The 22426-nt window shown below is 49.2% G+C and overlaps 1 protein-coding gene across 4 annotated transcripts in view; it reads left to right on the top strand.

Annotated features, from left to right (window-relative positions):
- Positions 1 to 22426, top strand: part of RERE (arginine-glutamic acid dipeptide repeats) — a 223521-nt gene that overhangs the window by 181621 nt on the left and 19474 nt on the right. For all 4 annotated transcript variants that reach the window (XM_063317557.1, XM_063317558.1, XM_063317559.1 and 1 more), the window contains one exon: positions 1852 to 1932. In XM_063317557.1, the coding sequence (XP_063173627.1) occupies positions 1852 to 1932 (81 nt within the window). The remainder of the gene's footprint in view (positions 1 to 1851; positions 1933 to 22426) is intronic.

Raw genomic sequence — 22426 nt, forward strand, 5'->3', positions numbered from 1 at the left:
ACTCCCAGAATTCCCCAGCCAGCTGTTGCTGGGAGTTGAAGTCCAGACATCTTAAAGTTGCCACGGTTGAGGACCACTGACATCAGGCCAAGGTGCTTCCAGAAAGTTGGGAGGGGGAGGCAAGGTTATAACCTGAGCTGTAAAAGATTTGGGGGTTTCACATGATAGCGAACGGGGGTTCCAGTTTGCAATGACGTCAACCCCCCCCCCCCCCAATCTACTACCCAGTGGACTTTCAGCGTTCCTTAAGCCTCCCCGCGGGTCATTCTGGCTGGGACATCACTGCACGCGACCCCCACCCCCTGGCCGGGTTGGCCGAACCCCATTGACCAGGTCGGGGTGGGTTGGGCAGAATCCTTCACGCACCCCTCCCAAAGCTTGGCTTAGTCTCAGCCGGGCTGGCTGTGGGGGGTGGGGGTTCAGCCTACCCTGCAGATCTAGCCTGTGGTTGGTTACGGGGATCAGGTGGAGCATGTGGCATGAATGGAGCACCCCCCCAACTTCTCAAATTGGGGACGAAGCATTGCATGGTCCTTGCAACCTCCCCCCCACCAAAAAAAAAACCCCAGGCCCTCTTGGCATCATTTGCATCCCCGGCGCTAAGCGGCCGCTCCGCTGCCGCGCAGGCTGCAATCCGCCAGGGCAGGCTGTCCGGCGAGGAGTCCGCCTTCTCCCACCGCGATCCAGGCCGCCTTTTGCAACGCGCCCAGCGGCTCCGAGATCACATGTTCCGCCGCCGCCGCCGCCGCCGCCGCTCCTTCCCTCCCCCTTTGTAGTGTCAGAGCCTCCCCGGTGGCGAGCAGGATCCCCCCGGGCCGGCCTGCCCTCCAGGAGCCCGCGGCCCCGCCCCGCGCAGGGGCCACCTGTGGCTCGCCGCCTCGGCCAGCGGGGCCGGGTTGGGCCCCTCTCCGCTTCCAGCTTCGCAGGTTGGGAATCCCCCCCCTTTTTTTTTTTAATTTTGCAAAGGGCAGCATAAGGGGGAAGCGCTCCGCTCCGGGCCCCTCGTTCTCAGGTTTTTGGGGGGAAGGGGCTGCACGCACCCCCTTTTTGCAACTCTCGGGTGGGGGGGAGAAGCCCCTTCCGGGATTTCGCTCCCCCTTTTCCAAGCTGGATTGGAAACTGGGCTGCCCACCTCCCAGCTCCACTTTTCCGATCCCAAGCCCCCCCCCTCCCCTCCCGGGAGTGATGTTTGGGGTCTGGGAGTAAGGAAGAAGCGGAGAGGGGGGGAGGGCTGTTTTGAAAGGATCGCCAAGCTGGATTATTTGCGAAAGTCTGGAAGACTTTAGCGTCTCTGGATTCTGAAGGAAACGCGGATTGGCTTCCCTCTTGTTTTTTAGTAGAGGAAAATACAGGAAAATAAACAGCATGTTCTTCTTCCCTGCAAGCAGTCGGCTTGTAAAGCTGCTTTTTTAAAAAAAAAATTAGTCTGGAAATAATCTTATTTTATTTTTAGTTTATTTGTTTTGCATGTAGAAAGCGTTTTCCACCCTTCCTTGCTCAGCTGCAAAGATAACCCCTTCCCCAAGGTCTCCCCCCCCCTTATTTATTATTTCCTTCCTCCTTTGCATCTTCATCTTTATTTTCCCAGGAATCAGCAGCTTTGCTTCCTTACAGCTCTCCAAATGAAACACCCTCTTGATGTCATCTTGTGTTTTTTTTCCTAAAGGGCACTTTTAAAAATAATCTCAGGGCCCCAACCTGGAAATTAGCATGTGGATGAGGGGAGGGGGGAAGGTATACTAACGTATTTTTCTGCCGCTCTTGAACCTAGAACTTCTCTACTGTGATCGAAAAGATCCTACTCCCTCCCACCCCGGGCCCGCTGACGTGCTATTTTTGTTTTTAACGCAGAAGCGGTTCATTAAAGGACTCCGACAGTACGGCAAGAACTTCTTCAGGATCCGAAAAGAGTTGCTCCCCAATAAGGAGACCGTAAGTATCCCTGGATTTTATGTAACTCGCTCCCCCCCCCCCTTTCTAAATGCCGTTCTGCATTCCTCCATCTGCTCTGACAGAGTCTTTTAACCCTCGATGGGCCTTGTGGCACAATTTTTGGAATCGTGCGACGCGCAGAGTTTCAGATCCGCCAGTAGTTAAAAGTGTTTCTCTTCCCAAACTTCTGGGGGGTCGTTCCAGGCGTGATTTCCCCCGTGTTGCTCAGGCTGTGTTGGAAGTGGAATAATGATCAAGTGGAGTAATAATCAAGTTTCTTGCGCACCCAGGGGTAATTTAAAGGACGGCAGTATCGAAAGTGATTCTGTTTGCACCCCGGAGGACCGAGGTCTGTGTTGGGTAGATGTGTTCCCTCCCCTGAATGGGTGTGTGTGTGTGTGTGTGTGTGTGTGGTTCTTGTGTTCTCCTTGGCTTGGTGAATGGCAGGGCATGGTCTTGTTAGCTGATTTGAGGATCGTTTCTCCTTTCATCTGTGCCCAAGCCTTTTTTCCAAAGGTTTTGCTGTAATTTTTGGAGGTGCCTGCCTGTGTGGCTGGAAAAAGAGACGGGTGACCCCAGGACAGCCCTGGGTGCTTAGAATCCGCCTGGGTCTAGTAGTGATTATCTGGAAGCCCCCAGGTTCCTGTGGCAATGCTACTTGGGCAACGGAGGCGTTTATTCCCAGAGCTTTGGGAAGCGACATTCCGGCTAATTCTTAAGCGCAGCTTGGCGACGGTTATGCCTGGGATCAACTGTTGTTGGTTGGTTTGGCTGAAGGGAGGCAGGAAGTCCTTGTGCTTGTGAGTCATGCTTTTAATTTAATTCAAGAACTTGGACCTGGAGGTTTTTCGCCGCAATACAAAGGGCATCTGTTGAGCCCGTGTTACGACATGAGGATCTGTCACTGAGAAGAATTAATTGCAGCGTCACATGGATCTGCCAGTCTGTTGGGACGAAACACTTCCTACAAAGTTGTTCCTTTTGTTGTTGTTGTTGTTGTTGCTGGTCTGACCGACAAATGGTTATAAAGGGCAAGCTCACGAGAGGACAAGAACACTTTGCATTTTAATGACCTTTCTCTTTGGACAAAGGTCCTGCGAAGAAAAACGGCTTGGAGCAGTGAACATTGCCCACAAACAAAAGAAAGAAATGGACACGCTTACTGAACAAACAGCATTAGCCTTTACCGGAAGCGGCTTTCTCCCTGCAACCTTTAGAAGTATATTGCGAGCAGATCTTTTTTGTTTTACGTGTGCCTTTGAAATGAGTGGAGTAATTTCAAATTATTTTGACAGTTTTCCACTCTGTGCCGGGAAGCAGCTGTCATACGTCAGCCCTGTTTTCTCTTCGCAAAAGCTGGAGCGGGGCAGGCAGACCCAAATGTATGCACATCTATATCGCAGTGGCCGGCTGGGTTATGGGGAAAGACACCGACCGCCCGTTCCGAGCCTGTCGAGATTACAGGCTGCATTCCTTCCTCTTTTAAAAAAACAGGCTGAAAATCTGGACTGGGATGAGCTTGGTTATACAAGTTTGAGTACAAACTTGGGATTCTGTATTCAGAAGCCTGCCTTCTTTTTAATCGCTTGAGGCCGAAACTTTTTAAGGGCCGAGGAGGTGAGATGCTGCTGATTCGATCATGTGTGCAGATTCCTTACGCTGCAGTGGGGAGTAACCCCTGACTTTCCCTGGAAGGTTTAACCTCTGCTTCCTGCTTTCTCACTTGGGCAGAGACCAAGAAGCAGGCAAGGAGCATTAGCTCTCCTGTGTTGCGGTGGTGATTATGTTTCAAGCTTTAAAAACAACAGGTTCGGGTTTAGCTTTTTATCACAAGAAGACAACTCAGGTCAGACCACAGTGCGAGAGAGCTTCCCTTCTTGTCCTCTGGTTTTCTCCTTCTGCCGAAAAGATTTCCTCCTTCGTCCCTCCTCCTCTGCTTGATATTGAGAGGGCAAAGATGGTCAGTATCTTTGATTTTGCATGGCCCAGCCTGAACTTGCAAGCCAAAGGCCAAAACAGCCTTTGGCCCCTGGGATTTCCAGCCAGGCCTTGTCCCCTTGTGGACACCTTTGAAGAAATGCCGGGCCAAAAGTGTCAGGACAGGCGTCTTATAGTTGTGTTGGATGTTGTGAGGAACCATTTGGGCCTTCGCTCCTAAAAATGAGATTCTGGTGGTTGCCCATTTTGAACCACGAGACTCCAGTCTAGGATCAGTGAGCTTGAGCTGGACTCAGACACCGGAGGAGGGGGGATGAATGGAGGAGCACTCTGCACTTCCTCAGAGGCAGCCCTTTTTTAAATGTTTAGTCCAACCCTCGACTTAGAACTCGAGCACCCAAGTGCGCTGGAAGTGCCCACATTTTGTTGAAGGTAATCGAGCGGAACGGGCTGTTTGGAGTTAGTAGCTAGGAGCTGGAAGGAGCAAAGCACATGGGATTTAATTCCCACTTTAAGCTGCTTGCATTTCTCTTTTCCAAGCAGAGCTCCAAAAAGCAAACTCCCTAAACTTTGTTCCACATCCATTGAAACAATTCCCAAATGTCACAACAGCAAAGCAAACGCTGTGTTCCTTGTTTATTTTCACCCACGGGGAGCCTCACATTAACCTTGTTCAATTAGAGGGTCCTATCCTTTTTGTTGTTTTTTTAAATTTTGTTTTAAAACCTGGCCTGGCGTGCTTTTAAAATTGCTCCAGAGGTTGGGCGCTACCTTAGAAGAAATGTCCCCTTTCTTTCTACACGCAGGAGATGCTTTTTATTACGACGTGTGTTGGCCCCTTTGCCAGCAAGGGACGGGATGAGATCACAGCCAATATCATTCCAGTTGGTGACAAACTTACAGGGCTGTAATTGATTAAAATTCCCTACTTCAGTGGCACGACTGGGGGAAAAAAAATTTAGACAGCCGGAGAAAACATTGCGTCCAAAATGTGGCTTGCTAGGGTTATAAATCCTATCTGGAGCAAGCCTCCATGATTCGGGTGGCCTTTTCTCAGGGCGTCTTTGCAAGGGCCAGGCCCCAGGATCCAAAGCGCACATCCAGGCTTCACGCCTTTTCAGCCACGGCTCCTTGAAACCGCATTTCTTGTCTCTAAAGCTGCATTAAATGCCTTTGAGACCCTCCTGTTCAGAGGCTTGGTCCAGACCTGCAAATTTGTCTGAAATACGCACCATCTGGCTGGCTGACTTTACTGGCCAGGCTTTTAGGGAGCAACAAAGCCAGCCTGGCTGATCTTTCCTCTTGCTGTTTCCTGTGAAAGAATTCCACTCGGCTCAAGAGAGCCAGCCAGCGGCCGTGTATAACCCCAGGGTGGGAGGAAAGACTTCTTAAGCTATGTGGTCGCTTAATTCCTTCCCATGTATTTTGCTAATCTATTTCTCCGCGCTATTCTGTGGTTTCTAAGGCCGAAATGCATTGCTTTCCATCTCTCTCTCTCTCTCTCTCTCTGTATATAAAGAGTATTTTTAGCTTCTGAAGGAGCCTGCAGCAAGCGATAGAAGAAGGAAAAAATGTTTGCTTTGTAAATCAAACTTCTGCGAACAGGCACATCTGAGAAAAACTAGAACCTCCTGCCCTCCTAGCTCAGTTCAAAGCCATTTTGTGCGACTGTGGGTGAGTTCCTGGTGGGCAGGCTTTATATAGCTTTACCCCCCCCCAAACTCCCGCCCTTCAGGTTTTTATTAGCCATTTCTCAGAAACCGAAGCTGGTTCCCGTGAGGCCTGTTTGTCGCCTGTTGAAATCAAAATGCCGGACTCGGGGATTGAAACTCGACCAGAGAGCTGGGCCGGGCCCAGTGTGGAGTAGGAGAGGTCCAGGTCTGACGCTGGGTTTAATTCAGTTTGTAGAAACCAGGCCGCAGGTGTTCGTGATCTGCTCCCCTGCACGTGCCTCAGTTAGGCTTTAATTGCATGGAGACGAGCTTTATTTTATTTACACACTTGCTGTCCCATCATTCTGCCCTTCTTGGCTGGGTTTACGCACCCTGAGTCAATCTGCATCTTCCCAATCCCGGTCGGGTTACCCCCACCCTTCTCCCAGTCTCCCCTTCTTTTCAGATAGCCAAGTTTCTGTTTTTCCCTTTTTGCTTCCGTTATCAAAACAATCGCTTTCTTCAGATTACATTGATTATTCTAGAAGCAAGCTTTGTCTTTTCTCCCCAACAAACCAGAGGGTTGTGTTATGTTAGCGATTGATTTAAAACACATACACACACACACACACACACACACACAACCAATCTAATCTGCTCAATTACTACTCCTAGGGCCTACTGCAGGTTTAAATGATTTGTTTTGTAATAAAGATCAGAATGAAGCTTTTGCTAAGCCCCTAACTATGGGTCAGTGAAGCACGTCTCCCTGCCTTCTCTGCGCCTAGAATTATGTCTTAAAAATCAACTGGACTTGGGGGGGGGAATAACCATCGGGGGCCTCCGTAAGGTTGGGATTTTAGCTCACCATCCATGGGAGAGGCTGTGGGGCCAGAGTATCTCAGGCAACAGACTTATCCCCCAAACCCGGCATTGGGCAAAAGGCAGAGCCCCAGTCTTTCCTGCAATTTTACCATGGCAGATTCCAAAGCGAGAACCGAAGGTTGCCTGCCAGCACCCACGGGACAGAAAGCTGGCAGGCTGCAAAGGGAGAGGGGCTCGCATGCTGATAAAGTGCAGCACGCTTAGCTTTCAACCTGCAGGAAGGGTGTGTTTCTTGCATCCCCTTGGCTGGCTGGTTGTGTTTGGGGCTTTAGCCCTGGGGCCGGGGGGCGGGGGGCATTTGCACGTTCAACTGGTTCACCCCACCCCCAGAGACTGCCTTCCCTTCCCTTCCCTTCCCTTCCCTTCCCTTCCCTTCCCGCCATGAGAATCCCTTCCATTGGAAACCAGGGTCGTGGCTTGGGGGCACAGGGAGGGAGCGGGAGCTGTTGCTGATCATTAAGAGGGCTGGGAAGGCATTGCCTAAATTGTAATGGTTGCTTGGGGAGGGGGTCTGGCACCTTCACCCCGTGGGGGCCAAGTAGGCCATTTAGGCGATGCATTTAAATTTTTGTAGCTGGGGGTTCCCAACAGGAAGGTCTTCCCTTGTAGGCCCGGGCCCCAGAGAAGCAGCCGCCCTCTTTGCTCTTGAAAGTGTTGTCTGCTGTTACATAATCCACTGTTTGCTTGTGTCCAAAAGCGCAGCGCTCGCCTCCCGCTGCCGCCTCACGTGGCCTGTGGGTTGCGATGGGGCCACGGTGCATTCTGTCCCGTGATCCTGCTGCAGCCTCACGAGGGTGCTGCGCCAGCCGGCTAGCTGGGGCGCACAGAAGCCCTCCTTGCCCCCAACTAGGATTTCTTCTAGAGGAGACCACAGGGTGGTTGCAGCGAGGCGTTTTCTCCCTCGGCACAAACAGGAGGCTTTGCTAAATCCCCAGCCCTTGGTTTTTTTTCCTCCTCTTAGCCCAAGGTTGTGCCAAAGGTTTCTTACCCTAATGAGGAAAGCCCATATTTGTACAGCTCCTGGCCTTGCACAGAGTTCCCGGGCGTGCCGTCGTAAGCATCTTTTTTACTGTTGCTGCTGAGGTTGAAAGACCGTTCAGCCCCCACCCTTCCACAGCCTTTCATAACTTGCGTGCTCTTGCACTGCCTCTGTGTTCCTGATGCACCCAAAGCTGAAATTTTCCATTAGGCCTGGAAGCAGCTGCCAACATAAACAAGCACGGCTTCTTTTCGTTCCAGCCCGCCCTGTTCCTGCGAGCGCTTCCCCTCTGTGGATATTACAGTAGCAGGGGGGGGTGGTTTTGTGAAATCGCAGGCGGCTCTTCGGTCTGCTCAGTCAACGCAATGCCGTTATCTTTTCCTTCTTCCAGTTTTGGGCCTGGCAGAACGTTCCAGCTGATATCTGCTCCGCGTCGTCTGTGGCAAGGGATAGTGCAAGGTGCCAAAATACAAGGAAGGTGCACCATGTTGGCCTGCTCCTGGATGGCGGTGGGGGGGAGTTGCTACTTACGGAGGGTGATAGGAGAGCCAAGGTCTGCCTCTACTGCCAGCTTGCACATCTTCGACCTCTTCTAAACCCATCAAAATCTATTACCCCTTAGAATTCCACCTCCCACCACCACGCACCCTTTTCGTTTGTTTCGGTCTCAACTGGTACCTTCAGGATTAAACCCGTGTGTCAGTCAGCTCGCCACACTCGCTCACCTGCAACGTGTTTGACCGCCCTCTGCCCACCCGCGCTCTCGCCAGCACGCCACACCTTGTCGCTCTGGCGACCAAGTGAGCGCCAAAGCAAGGCAGACAAACCCTCTGCGGAGCGAACAGAGGCACCTTTTCCTTGGGGTCCGTCCTAGCCCCTTTCAAGCTGTCTCTGACCTGCTTCACCAGCCCAGCACTGGGCTGGGAGATCCTGGTCAGAATGGCGATGCAAAGGATGGCTGGTTCACAGCAGGAAGGATGCAGCGTCTCGGGTATGTTGGTGACACTTCGCTTAAAGCCCCCATTGCTGTTGATCTAAAAAGGAAAGTTTGCTTCCTTATCTGCCCCTTAAAGTAGCCGGCAAAATTAAGTAACATATGGGGGGGGGGTTAAATCCATCTCCTTTTCATGCCCTACAAGCCCCAATTCAGTAGCCGTAATAGTTCGTGTTGGCCTTTTGCTACCGTTCTAAAATCTCCAGGGAACGAGCAGAGCAGCGTTGAGGCCATGAGTAAAAGGTGGTTAGAATGGAGGACCCACTTTGGGGAGGTTGTCATCTATCATGGTTGGCCTTGGTTTAGGTTTCAGCGGTGAGGAGCCGGTGGCTGAACCTGACGTACAGCTTGCCACGTTACCCAGCACAGAAGGGCCCTGGCCGCTGGCGCTTGGCGTAATCTCATGGGCTGACTGCCCAAGTTGGCCATGGCTGGACTGTTTTGAGCTTCAGCAGCGGGCAGAATTTGGAGGTGTTATTGGGTTCAACCAGTAACCTCCTCTTTTCCAGTACTTTCTGGACCTCTTAGCAATTCAGTCACTTCCATGAAAATCATCCCTGTCCAGGAAGCATTTGGGCCCCCCTCACGCCCGCCTGCCCTCTCTGCCGTCGTCGCGTGGACTGCAAACAGAAAATCCAGCATTTGGGGGCCAGAAAACGGAGCCAGACAGGCCAAAATGCCGTTACCAAGAGGACTGTGCTCCACCGCCTCAAAGAGAGCTCAATCAAGTTTCAGCTAATTAAGTATATCTGAAGGTGAAGCATTAACACTAGACTAAGAGTTAATCTTACTCACGACCACCCAGAATGTAAGCATCCAGGCGGAACTCGAAGCCCCCTCTCAAATTGCTGTAGAAATACAAGGACTCTGCGGAATCTACCCCCCCCCCCACATCATTGTGGTCTGGGTCCTTCCGGAAAGCGCTTGCTTGGCAGCAAAGGTGGGCCTTTCAATTGGCTTGTGGTTCTCTGTCCCTTCCCCTGCCCCACCACATGGTTTGATGGGGCTCTCGAGTTCAGAACTCTGATTGCGTAGAGAGAACTACAGTTCCCAGGGGTCTTTGCGGCAGTTAATCTTGAAGGCGAGCATAATCTCAGGCTTAGCCAACATTTTGCAGCCTGCATCCCCAGCATTGTACCCAGGGGCTAAGAGTGCACCCACACGCACACACACACGTGCACGTTTCTTGGTGCCATCAAGGCCCCTGCCCCTCCGATTTTATTTTAGAATTTTTTTTAATCGACAAGTCCACTTGTTGCAAAGCAGGGAACTAGCTTCAAGCAGTCCCCTGTGTTTATAATAGCATCTCCAGACCTGCAGGCATAGGTAGAAATTAAAAGAGTGGGTGGCTGCGGCAATCTTGCCTTGGCCTTTTGGTAGCTGGGTGTTCTGTGCGTGGCCACCCCTGCCCTGCAGCCATTTTGTGAGCGTGCCCACAAAGGTTGGAGAACTCTACCTTGCAGGCCAAAGGTGGTGAAATTGTTCCTAGTCATTATAAAGATGGAGCCCCGTGGCCCCTGAGGGACCCTCCCCGAATGGGCCGACATCAAGAAGCCGCCCTCTCCTTGCCCCAACACGCAGCCCCAAAGTATAAAACCAGGCGCCCTAAAACCAGGCGCCCGCTTTCTTGCGCCCCCTTCCACTCTCTTTCCCGTAAGCCATAAATTAGCCCAGGTATCTGTGCCGGGCTCTGCTTTCTAGTTAGCTTAGGTGGGTTGAAACCCCCAGTGTTGGCTTTTGTTCTGCAGGTTCACTGTCTGTTGCAAGTAAAATATTATTGCAAGCGCGAGGGAGCCGTTAAGAGATTGCCTCTGATCCTGACTCCGAGCCAGCCGCTTCTGGCGTGAGTTCAGGGGGGGAGAGGAAGACACTGCAGCAGAAAGGGAAGGGGCGCCTCACCTTCTCCGGGCGCGCCACGTTTTCTTGCCCAGCCTTGCATGGGGTTTGTGGCACCCCCCCCCCACTTCCTTGCATCCACACCTAGCTCCCCTCTTAAGATGTCTTTCATGGTTTTGCTGGCTAAGTCCTTTCTGAACTTGCTTTAGAGAGATTGTTCCAGTCCCCCCCCACCACCATTATTTCCATTTTCTGGTCAGTGGAAAATGCCCCCTCCTCTTTTTTCCCCCCGATTTTTGCAGCCAACCTTGTATTCTGTGAGTTCAAGAAGATTGGAACTGTTGTTCAAATCTTCAGCATCTGTCCATTTCCTTTCCTGATCTCCAAAGGTTTCCTCCTCCTCCTCCTCCTCCTCTCCCCCCCTCCCAATTAAGGGCTGAGTTAACCTTTCCTTATTGGTATGAGCCTTTTTCCCATGCTCAGAGCCAGAGAGCAGGATATTTATACCCTGTTATTCCTGTCATTGGTGGCGGCTTTGTTTTTAATGTTACAGGCTAGCAAATAAACACACTGACTAAATTATGGCCGAGGCGTCGGCAGGCCCCTCTGAGCGCCCCATTTAAAAGTAGAAATAGCCTCAACTCTAAAGTGAAAACTGTGGGCCTAATTTAATATTCAAACGAATAGATTAGAGCCCTGCCAGTACTCTCTTCCTGAGTTGACCTGAGAAGTCACAATCAGCCTGGGAATCCCTCGGTGCTTAGGGATGTCCCCAAAGACCACCATGTGTGTGTGTGTGTGTGTGTGTGTCTGTCTTCAGCAGGCAAAGCCATATGGAAAGGTCCTGAGAACTGAACGTTCAAAGGCTTGGGCCCTCCAGACATTTGCCCCTCAAGTGCTTTTTTGCCCCTCTTGTTTTTCTCTCCCAGCTGGAGAACCTCAGCTCCCTTTCTGCCAGCTTCCAGACAATTGGATCTTCCTCCCAGCCCATTTAGGAAATCTTGCAGCTCTCGATGCTGAGCTTCAGCTCAAATGAGGAAATCCGAGCGGCCTCTCCGCTTTTATAAAAACATCCGGTTTTGAGATGCACATGCCTCCTGACCAGTTGGAAGATATCAGACAGGAGAGCTGCAGAAGGGGGAAAAAAGGCGCAGTGTCTCTCCCCAGGTCTTTTACCTCTTCACCTGCCTGAAACGTCCCCTTGGGCATGATCTGTGCATAGATCCAGCCGGCTCTGAATGGATCTTGGATTGTTAACTCAATGAAAAGTTGAATGTAGAGCCATAATGGTGGTCTGGACTAGACTGGTGCTTCATGAAAGAGCCAAGATAATGTTGAACCACACAGAATACAGTAAAAAGCAGGTTGGATATGGGGTGGGGTCTAGACTTCCTGGCACCTTTCAGAACATGGGGGTATTTTGAAAGCCTGCCTTGCGTTACCGTCAGCAGCATCAGCATCACCCGTTGAATGGCACGTGTAAATCATAGGCCCGTTCCTAGCAACTGGTTTTGGCGACACAGCTCTCCGTGCACAGACAAGGCTGAAATCTTGACAAAGTTGGGGAGAGATCAGGTCTCCCTTCCTGGTTTATGCAAAACCCAGTAGGTTTGTTTGTTTGTTTGTTTTTGGTTTACAGTAGCAAAAAAAGCAAAACCCTACTTCTCCCATTCTTAGAGAAGCTATATATGATGGATTACGTGCCATCAAGTCCTTTTCAACTGCTAGTGACCACATAGGTATACCTTTTGCAAGACGATCTGTCCCCAACCTGGTCCTTCGGCTCTTCCAACAGCGCGCCCATCCCCACTGTAGCGGAGTCCGTCCACCTTCTGCTGGTGGCCCTCCTCTCCTCTTTCCTTCCACCCTTCCCAGCAGTAGAGCCTTCTCCAGAGAGCTGAGTCTTCGCATCATGTGTCCAAAGCAGGATCATTTGAGCCCGGTCATTGGTGCCTCGAGTGAGAACTGTGGGTTGATTTGTTTGATAGAACGGAAAACCTTAGTGGGCTTGGGTGTGACGGAGAGCTTCTGTCAATGAGAAAGAAGATGCCCGTTAGATTTTCTGCTTCTCCTGTCTAGAGACTGCTCTGGCCCTGCCCGTTTCAACAGGAACGTTTAATGCCACCCGAAGCTGGGAACTGCACCAGTCCCTTCTAATCCTGCCTTGTTCCTTCAGAATTTCCTTCCTATTCCATCCTCTGGCCCAAAGATGATTGGGTTGCTCACTGAGAAAGGTTGTTGCGAACGTGATTTGGAGTGGCTGTTTCTGGGCACGGGGCCATCAGGGAGGAATGCAAAGGAAGAACCTTGCAGGTGCTTCCAAACTTGGATGATCAACTACTTGAGTCTTCTGGGAGGGCCCCGCTGGAAGAAGGAACTTTCTGATCATTAGCTCTAGTTCCTTTTCGGAAGCAAATCTGGAAGCAGCCAAATGATTTCAGTGTGCTTCTGTTTCCTGGCAGGTCCTGTGAAACATGGTTTGTTAAATGTACTGCCCATGCGCACAATGCCACTCCCAACTTCTTTATTCTTAGTATCAGACATGGACTTAACAAGCATTCATCCCTGTTGCAGTTGGTTTGTCTCAAATGAAAAAAGGCAGTGGTGGACCCGTGGAGGAATAAATGAGACTGAATATTCATGCTAGCCCGTAGTTGTTCAACTAACTCAGTTGTTTCTCAACCTCAGCAACTTGAAAATGTGTGGACTTCAACTCCCAGAATTCCCCAGCCAGCACGTTAACCAGCACAAGGCATTTCTGGAAGATGGTTGGCTTTTCTCAAGAATCCTGCCCGATTTCTTTGCCGTGGGGCTGGCCCCTCTCACGCAGCTGCCCCTTCCGTTGCTGTGAACCCGCACCGTCCGAGCGCTGAAGCGGCTGTCCTTCAAAAGCACAAGCAGTCACGTCGCAGGAGGGCTGACTCTGCGATTGTTCATTTCCACGGCTGGTCTCCAGCGTTTCCCAGGCCCCAAAGAGGACAAGTGCACACAAATAAACCATTCGGCGGGTGTTCAGTAGCTTTTCTGCCAGGGCCCTGTCCTGGCCAAGGACATAATAACTTTGTGGGTTACACTGTTGGATTTTTCATCTTCTCCCAACGGCTGGGTACGAGTGTGCACGCCTTCTGACATGTGGTTAAGCAGTTTATTGATCTGGCAGTCCGAGTGCCTGCTATTATCCGGTGCCATTTGATGTGTCAGATATTTCCTGCCCTGTTTTAGAAGTGAATTCTTGGGTTTGTAAGGCTTTTCAAATATATATATATATATAAAAACCCAGAGAAGAAACAACGTTGTGATCAAAAGAGGGACCCGGGGTTATCGCTCTCATCTGCGTCTCTGGATTTATGTGCTGTTTAGACGAGAGGACGATGTCATCTTTGGAGGAGAAATCTGATCTGGTTTGTCTTTCATCTGGGAAGCTTTTAACTAGAGCTGCTTGCAGGCTAATTCTTCAGAGCAGAGATGAACTCGTGAGCCATTGAAGGATTTGGAGAAAAGTGTTTACAGCTCTCCTTTCAGTGGTAATTGCCAGACTGAAAAGCTTCCTTGGAAATCTGAAAAGATTCGGTTCTGAGTAAAGCTGTCCTAAACGGAGAGAGATAAGACTACATCTACTTTTAGATTTATGCCTAGCCTTCCCTCCAGAAGCTGGAGATGGCCTATATAGCATTTCCTCCTCCAATTTTATCTCCTCAGCAATAGCCACTGCAGTATACAGCCAAGTAGAAGCATCTGGAGAGGGCACAGTATAGCAGTGGCTGGTAAGATTTGGGCCAGAGAAAAAAAATCCGCCTGGATTTTAGGAGATTGCTGTTTTTTGGTTAGTCATCTACTGGGATCCTGAAGCCTGTATTTCTTCAGCCTTCCCCACACAAACATAAGACAAGGAGATTGAGAAGTGAGAGCTGCCATAAAAAATTGCGTCCTCCCAGGTCCTTTCATTGTTCCAAACAACCCTCTTTATTCTGTAGTTCCTGGTGTGTGCTGAATATGTCCAAACTGAACTGTGCTGTTGTTGGGGAGGATGTGGCTTTGCTTTGATGTGGGTTGCTTAAAAATTATTTATCGTCCTGCGAATCTTGGGATGTTCCCAAGCAGCACATTGGTGTGCTGTTCTCTTGCGCTTACTGCTACTCTCTTTGAGCTTCCTCTTAGCACGGGGGTATGGTCAGTGGATGGGATACTGTTTTTTCAGATAATAGGAAATCATTTTAAAATGTGCATCTGTGGAAGATCTCTAAAAACACTCCCTCAGCTTGAGTGAGTTTTATTTAAAAAAAAAAAAATTGGCAGATTGTTGGCTGATCCTTCCCTAAGTCATCTTGCTTTGGTAAAAAGGCATGTTTTTGGCACCACGTACATCAGAAAATAAGAACGATGCAGTATTGGACTTGGAGAGTAAATGCATTGTAGTTGTTTGAGCTGCAGTCAGTCAATTTTTGCTTACCGGGCATGGACCTTTCGCATTAGCTAAATTAAATGATTTTTCAGGCAGGGCAACACAAGTGACACCAGGTCATAGCAAGCGGAACAGAAGAGTGGAACTGGAATTAAAGATGTGGGGGAGCTCATTAAAAAAAAAAGTGAAATGTCCACCAGCCTACGAGCTTTTAGTTCTCTAGTCTTTGGTGTGGAGTCCACAGCCAAATAGCCCTGTATCTTCTGGAAGTCAGGAGATGGAGTCCACCCCATATCTTCAAGGTGGACTTGCCAGTTGTGACCCTGAGATTGCCCCATGGGTGTTTTGAAAATGTGGGATCTCTCCAGGACTACAGTTTCACAAAAAGCGAGGAAGAGCTATGCCACAAAGGGAATGGAGAAATACAGGAAACTATCCATGTAGAGGAATCCATGATGATCTCTCCCCTCCCAACTGGGCACGGAATATAGCCAGGGGAATTTCCACAGGGCATCGCCTTTCTCCAGATGGTATTCGCAGTGTGAAGGTTTCCATTTTGTTTCTCTAGCCTTCTGGGCAGCAGGAAACAGCTGTTACAGCCTGCCAACCCTTTGTAACTGCTGATCCGTTGAACTTCTTCCCGTTAATAATAATTATCTGCAGCGTCACCCTCTTGAAGGTCTACTCTCGGAAGCTTTCTCCTGTGGCGTGGATGCCCACGGCATGCCACGGCCTGATGACTAGACACACAAATGATTGATTGTGAGCAGCCACAGTCTTGTCTTCAGACAACCATCGTGTGTACCTTAAGTAAGGCCCTTTAATTAGTCAGCAGACCTTTATGAGAAGTTTATTTGTTGTCTCCTCCTCTCCTTTGATGCCTTCCTTCCAGCTTTCCTTGACCCAACCAATGGAATCTCAGTTTTTACCAAAACGTTGGTCTTCCATTGAGTGACCCAGTTTTCCTCACATCACCCCGGCCCTTCTTTTGCCTTTGCCTCTGAAGAGTTGATGAAATGCCTTCACCGTTCCACAAAACCAGAAAAAGCCACCCATAAACTTGAGTGAGAAACAACGTCTTTGGAGGTACGGTGTCACCGTTCTTTGGTTGGATGGGAAAGGGTCTTCAACATTGGAGGGGTTCTGATTTGCACACATCTGCAAGACTTCAAAGGGAGACAAGGTTAGGCTGGCTCAAGATGATACTGAATGGGACCATTAGGGGTCAAACTCAGCAGAAGAAATCCAAGGAGGATTACGAGTTGAGCAAAACAGCTTGTTTTGTCTGCACAAATGTGGTAGGAACTTGCTTTGTCATTGCTTCAGAGATGAGCTAATTCTCTTCTTTGCTTGTTTTTACTTGTTGTTGTCTTTGCTGTTAGACGCCGGCCGTTTCTACTCTAAGGCTTGATGTCGTTTTAGCTCATCAGACACAAGGTGTCAGCGAGAGAATATCCAGCAACCCCAGGCTGATGGGTTCCCTTTTTTGTGGCAAAACAAAAATTCCCTTTTTTTCCAGTTGACTGTCTTCTCATCTCTCCGCTATTACGGCAAATTGTTATAAAATTGGAGTCCGCCTGCCCTTCCACCTTCTGCCGGAGCATCTCACGTGACCTCGTATGTGGCTCTTCTCAGGAAAGGCTGGTATGGATGGTAGCTATGGCAACTGCACCACAATTTAGTTACCAGTATTAAAAAGAAAATAAGCCAGCATAGCTCTCATCTTGAGTTTTATTTACTTCCCCTTCCCCCTGCGCCCCCCGCTGCGCTGTTGGAAGCCTCCTTGGATTGAAATGCTCCAACCTGGGAGGCCAGCGGTGCGCATGGTAACCCCAGCTAGCATCCCAGGGAGGACTTAAAAGGGGCCACCGGATCTGCGTCTAGAAATGGGACCTCTTAGTGCCGAGGAAGATGCTTAAGAGGACCGTTGGTCTGTGCAATCAGCAGAAGAAACGGTCAGTCCAGGAGGAGGCCTTGAGCTGCTCATTAGAAACCTGGAGGTCCACAAGTTTAAAAGATGTGGTCTTCAGCCGGGCAACATGTACACTGGTCAGCCTAGTAAGTTTTCCTTAGAAGAGGAATATCATGCTTCTATCCGTGCAGATAAGCAGCAAACCGGGAAAGTGTGCAGTGAAAAGGGGCGTTGTGCCATCTCTCTGAAGTTCTTCCCATCTTCTCTTATCTGATTTTATCTACCTGATCCTGTGGTGTTAAACAGGTAAAGGAAGTTGCTTATGTGGAAAAAGAGAGAGAAAAACTTTGAGAGAATGGCCACCTCTTCTAAAAAGAAGTGCTGTTACTGCTGTTGCAGTGGCCGTATTTTTCTGGATTGCACTGGGGAAAAAATGGTTGTATTTGCAGCTGGGGGGCTAAAAGCGTAAGTTCTTCCAGGCTTACTAATTTTCCAGAAATGATAGCAAAGCCGATAGGAGAGGTATGCCGGGCCACATCGTTCCTGCCCAGCCCCTGGGCATGACTGACCCCTTCGTGCTCCTTCTCCTTCTGCCACATTGTGGACTCCAAGGTGGGCCCAAGTGGCTGCTGGGTGCCATTTTTGCTTTCTGCCCCCTCCCCCCTTCCTGGAATGCGAGCGGATGCTAACACCACCTTCGTTTTGTGCAAACAGTTGTTGAGGGCAACAGTTAAGCCCTACCTGATGGGGAAATGCGAGTCCCTTGAGTCATTTCTTGGGAAGTATCGCTCACATTTTCTATGCAAAGCCCAAGATACAGGCAGACTTAACTGCCTTCGGTCTTTTAAGATGCCTGTCAGTGGTTTGAATGAGAAAAGGCTAATAAAAAGGGGGAGGTTTTTGGAGTCCTTGGCATCTTATGCATGAGACCCTGAGCCGAGTTAACTTCACCCACCATCCTACTACTTTGCTTTTTCTTCAGAATTTTTTTCCTTTATGTCAGGCAGACGGCTTGTCCCTATAGTTTGGTGTGCCTATTCCGGGAAGGAGCACCTCCTGTGCTTCAGACAGATGATTTCCCTTGGTCCTTTGCACTAGGGATGGCAAGGGTTCAACTTGGCACTTTTTTTCAGGAACAGGACGTGCTCCTCCGTTGCCCATTCTGCTGCCTTTTCAGGAGATACCTACGCTCCCGGTATCGGTCTGGGAGAGGTAGGACAAAGATCTCTGCGGAGGCTTACTGGGTGAGGGGGACCCACCTTTGAAATCCCCTCTGCTTTACATCACGAGAAGATGACCCTTGGTGGCTTAGGGTGGCTTTAAGTGGTATAGGACGGGAGGCCACCCAGAAGACCTAGAACTCTAGGCTATGCAGGGAAGTTGAAACTACGTGACGTCACCAGGCTGCATTGCCAGCTACGGGGTTCTGTAAGGACAGTAAAAATAGAACCAATTTTAACTTAAAATGGCTAGAATCTGCCTGATCCTGCCTTGGTGGTATGAGAATAGGTCTCCTGAGCAGGGAGGTGGTGGCAGGGTCTCCTCACGATTTACACCCTGTTTTGCATGAGAGGCTTGGTGAGGCATTTGAACAAGCAAGGGGGATGAAAACGCCACTGATTTGCAACTTGGAATAAGTGTTTATTATGACAAGTGTAATCTAGTTTTAATTAGCAAGGTGCCGCGCAGTATGTTGCTTGCTGTTCGGTAGCAATTTCTCTCCCCTCCCCTCCCATAATGATTTTTTTTTAGTAACTTACAGCTTTGTTTTAGTGCCACTGAATTATAAGGAATCGAGATTAATGAGGGTGGGCTTTACTTTAAAAGCAGCCTTACGTCCTGCTTAAGGCACAATTAGGGGACGCCTAAACTTTGCATTCTAAAAGCAGACCACGGATGGAGACGTAGAGGCTGCCCCACTTTTTTATGTCTGCCTTGCAAAAATGGGGGTGGGGACAGGAATCCCTCTCTTAAATTAATTGGATCTGATCCACAAACTGATCACGGTGCATGCATCATGCTGCCAGCGACAGCATGGATGCAGTTCTTCAAAATAAACATCTCATTTTCCCCAACTCTATTGTGCTTTGATAATTCCATTGCTCCAGAAAAAAAAAACTATGAAAAATAAGGTTGAAGGAAGCTTTTTTTCTCTCTCTGGCAGCCATTACATGCCTTCCATGAAAAAGAGGAAGAAGAAAAAAACATTTTCTCTTAACAGCCCTTTCCCCCCCACCCCCCCGCTCCAAGATGGATTTCCCTCCAGCCTCTGTCATTCAATTATCACCTTGGGAAACACACACAGATATAACTGATGATCCCTTAAAACAGCCTGCAGTCTTTTGCCCCCTCTTCATCCCTCACGCCTCGCCTTGTTCCCATCATTAAATGTAACACTGCCAGCCCACATTATATAGAGGGACCCTGATGAGCTGTCACTTTGATGCCGCACCAAGATAATAAGATTGCACAAGTGACGAAGGGCAGATAAATAGGAAAATGTTTACAGGATGGAGCACGGCTGTTTGGAACGCCTGCTGGAGAGCATCTCTGATCCTGTGCCTCCCCGGCTTTGCAAGCCTGGAATTGGGGCTTGGCAGCAGCGGAGGGGGGAAAGCACCCGCCACGTGTCCGAAACCCCGTTGACAAAATTTTAGCAAAGCGGAGGGAGGGAGAAGGCTTAGGGGAAGCCATCCTGCTTAGCCTAAGAGGAAGTGGAGAAAAAAATAGGAGGACCATGCAAATTCGTCAGAGAGCCGAGCCATTCTGCGAGATGGGAGGCTCTCTAAATTATTTAAATAAATTTTCAGAAACCTAGCGAGAAAGGTGTTTTGGCCTCCTCTCCAAATCACCCAGCATGATTACCCTTAGCCACCACCAGAGGAAATCGGCCTGATGCCTTCCGGTGTTTTTGGATGCAAGTCTCACTGTCCCTCGCTGTGGGCTTCTGGGCTGATACCGAGACGAACCAAAGGCTCAGATTTCTGAAGGGCGCCAGTTGCAAATCCAGGAAGCAAAGTCCCCACTCTGGTTTGCATTAGTCATTCTTTCTCTTCTCGCTTCCTGTCATATGGCTGGTCTTTTTCTGGCTCCTTGTTTGTGGGTAAATATAGCACAGCCATCCAATCCGTGAAGCTGCAATGGCTGGTTGTCACTAATTTTAGCAGACATGGAAGACTGCCTTTCTGAAAGCTGCAGTTTGCTCCAAGTTGGAGCTTAATCGTGTAATTCTGCATTCTGGCATTAGGTGGCGGTCTCGCCCACAAGGCACAGCAACCTTTTCCCCAAACTTAGCCTCACCCAGGGATCCATATTTTCATCCATGTCCCCAAGGAAAATTGATATTTATAAATGGATAAAAAGAAGCTTTTGATCCCCATACTGTGGCTCAAGCACAAGGAAATAAACCCATACCTTATATAGATTAATCTCACGATGGCTGTTCTTACACCCGTGGCCAAATTTTGATTTCCATGGCAACCATATGGCCAGGGCTCCTTGGATGTTACTTATTTGGGATTCATTTTGTTTTCTTTGCTGGCTATGTGACCAGCTTCAGAACTTATTTTAGAATACCGAGTTTTCTGGCACCATCGCTGAATTTGCTTGGTGTCGTTTTAAAGACGTTGTAGAACCACCCCCTTGAATACCTTGGCCCAGCATCTTGTTCAGGGCTCAAAGGGAAGTCCCAGGCCTCGGGAAACCTGGCAAAATGTGATGCTGGCATATCATGGGTAACAGCTGCTGCCATAAGCAACAGGAGAGTGTGTCTGACATACATACCTCCGTTGCTGCCTTGCCTCACGAGGTGTCACAGGACTGGTTTGGGTATGGCACTAAGCCACAACATGCCACTACAAGAATAAGCTAGGTTTGCCTGTGGCCCGGCTTCCCCTCCAGCTATGCAGAGAAGTTCCATATTTAATTGCCTGTATTGCCCAAACCAGAGAAATTTATCTATGGCTGAGTTTCCATGAAGCTGTCTTATTCTCAGCGACCATGGTTCGCCTTAATTGGAGTCCAGAGTTGGAGGAGGTCTCCTAAAAGCAGAGGAAGAAACCCCCTTTAGCCTGCTACCGCGTTAAGAATTGTGTGGATTCATGTTTAGAAACCTGGCACGTTCCGGATGGTGGTGGAGAATTCTGGTCGTTCTTCAAGCTACCATCTTTACATGTTCTGTTTTTGTGTGGGTGTGAAACATCCCACGGACCAAATGGACGTGGATCTGCCCTGCGCCTGAAACCTGTTGCTTGATGAGAACTCTTCCTAGCCTGCTTGTTGCTGTCGAGGGAGATGTATGGGTGAAGACAAAAATAAAAATTATGTGCCGGGACGTCCCTCGAAGAAGAGAGGCTAAACTGTCCCCATGGAGAGGACAGAGTTATTTATAAGGTTGGTTCTTCCTTTTTTCCTTCTCTGCTGGTCCTGTTGTGATCTGAGCTGCAGGCCTGCCACACGTGTGACTTGCCGCTTGGAATTCAGGCCCTGGCATCCGTCTCCAAAGAATTGGCCAGTCAGGGTTGTTCAGCTGCCTTAGGCTCCAAAGGCCTAAATTCATTTTAAGGGAGAAAGAGGCACTGCACCCTGGTTTTAAATCTGGAGTCTTTTCAGTAGGAATCTGCACGTGGGATTTGCGCGCCAAACTGCCAGACCAAGGAACGGGAATCTAACTGGATCTCAGGATCTGTTGAGGTTTGGTTTTTTCTTCGATGTGAAAGATGTGGTCTCTTCTTTCATTTTGATTTGCTCAGTGTGTGCACGCATGGTTTCTTATCCCTCCTCTTGGGATGAGTAAATAGCAATTGTTAGGGATTGGCTTACTCTGCGATGCCACCAGAGGTCCTTCAAAGGCTAGGCAGTGTGGTCCCAGATCAGCCTTTCCAGGGGCGCGGATCACAGTCTCTGCTTGCAGCTTCTTGGGCTGCGAGGCAAACACACGTGTTCGTCCTGTGTCTCCCCAAGGCAGAATGTAAGCCTGACTGTCCTGACACCTCTGGTACTCCGCCTCCCCCGGAAAAACACCGATAAAGAGATGGAAGGAGGAGGAACTGGCAGCTGTCCTGCCAAAGGGTCAAGGGGACAGGGGTGAAGCACGCCTGGACTCACCTGTCATGCTTCCAGGCCAACCATTTTGGCACCCTTAAAAGCACAAATCTGGAATTTAGGAGGGGGGAAAAAGGAACATGTTGAGATGGGCCAAAATAATTCTTTCACTGTTTTACTCTTCCTGTTTAAGGTTTTGAAAACCTTTTTGAACTATGAAAGGTTTTGCACCCTGGCTTCGTGGAAGGGAAAATATATTCTTGCTGTAGAATATTTGCCTGACAAAGGGCAGTTGCTTTGCGTGGAGAAAGTTAAGGGTTCAGTCCCTGTTAGAAGAGAGATTCTTATCTGAAATCCTGCCAAAACAGCCAGTCAACACAGACTAGAGATGGGGGAGAAATGTAGTTGGGTCTCATGTTAATATGAAGTAATTTAAAGTATACCTCCCAAGCTACAGTATATGCAAACCAGGACACGTTATTCTTCAGCTTTAGTATTGATTAGATTTGCTGTTTGATTCTTCGCCTGTCCGAAAACATTTGCTAAACAGTGTAGTTTATAGAAGAAGGCTCCCCAAAAGACAGACGTTAGGGGCTGTGGGAACAAATCGGCATGTAGACTTTTGAGGAAAAGGTCACTAACCTGTGTGGAAACAGGAAAGAAAAGGTGCATGAAAAAGGAAGATATGGGAGTGTAGGAAGCAAACTGGTTCATTCATCCTTAAAGGAGGCTATGTTGAGCATAGACAGATCATATTTAAAGCTCCAGGATTGACTGATTGATTCCTGCACCATGATCTGTAAATTTAGTAAATATATAAAGAAACACATGGCTTCATGTAAAGCACCCATGC

This window comes from Candoia aspera, chromosome 18 (genome assembly GCF_035149785.1).
Source record: "Candoia aspera isolate rCanAsp1 chromosome 18, rCanAsp1.hap2, whole genome shotgun sequence".
Taxonomy (NCBI): Eukaryota; Metazoa; Chordata; class Lepidosauria; order Squamata; family Boidae; genus Candoia; species Candoia aspera.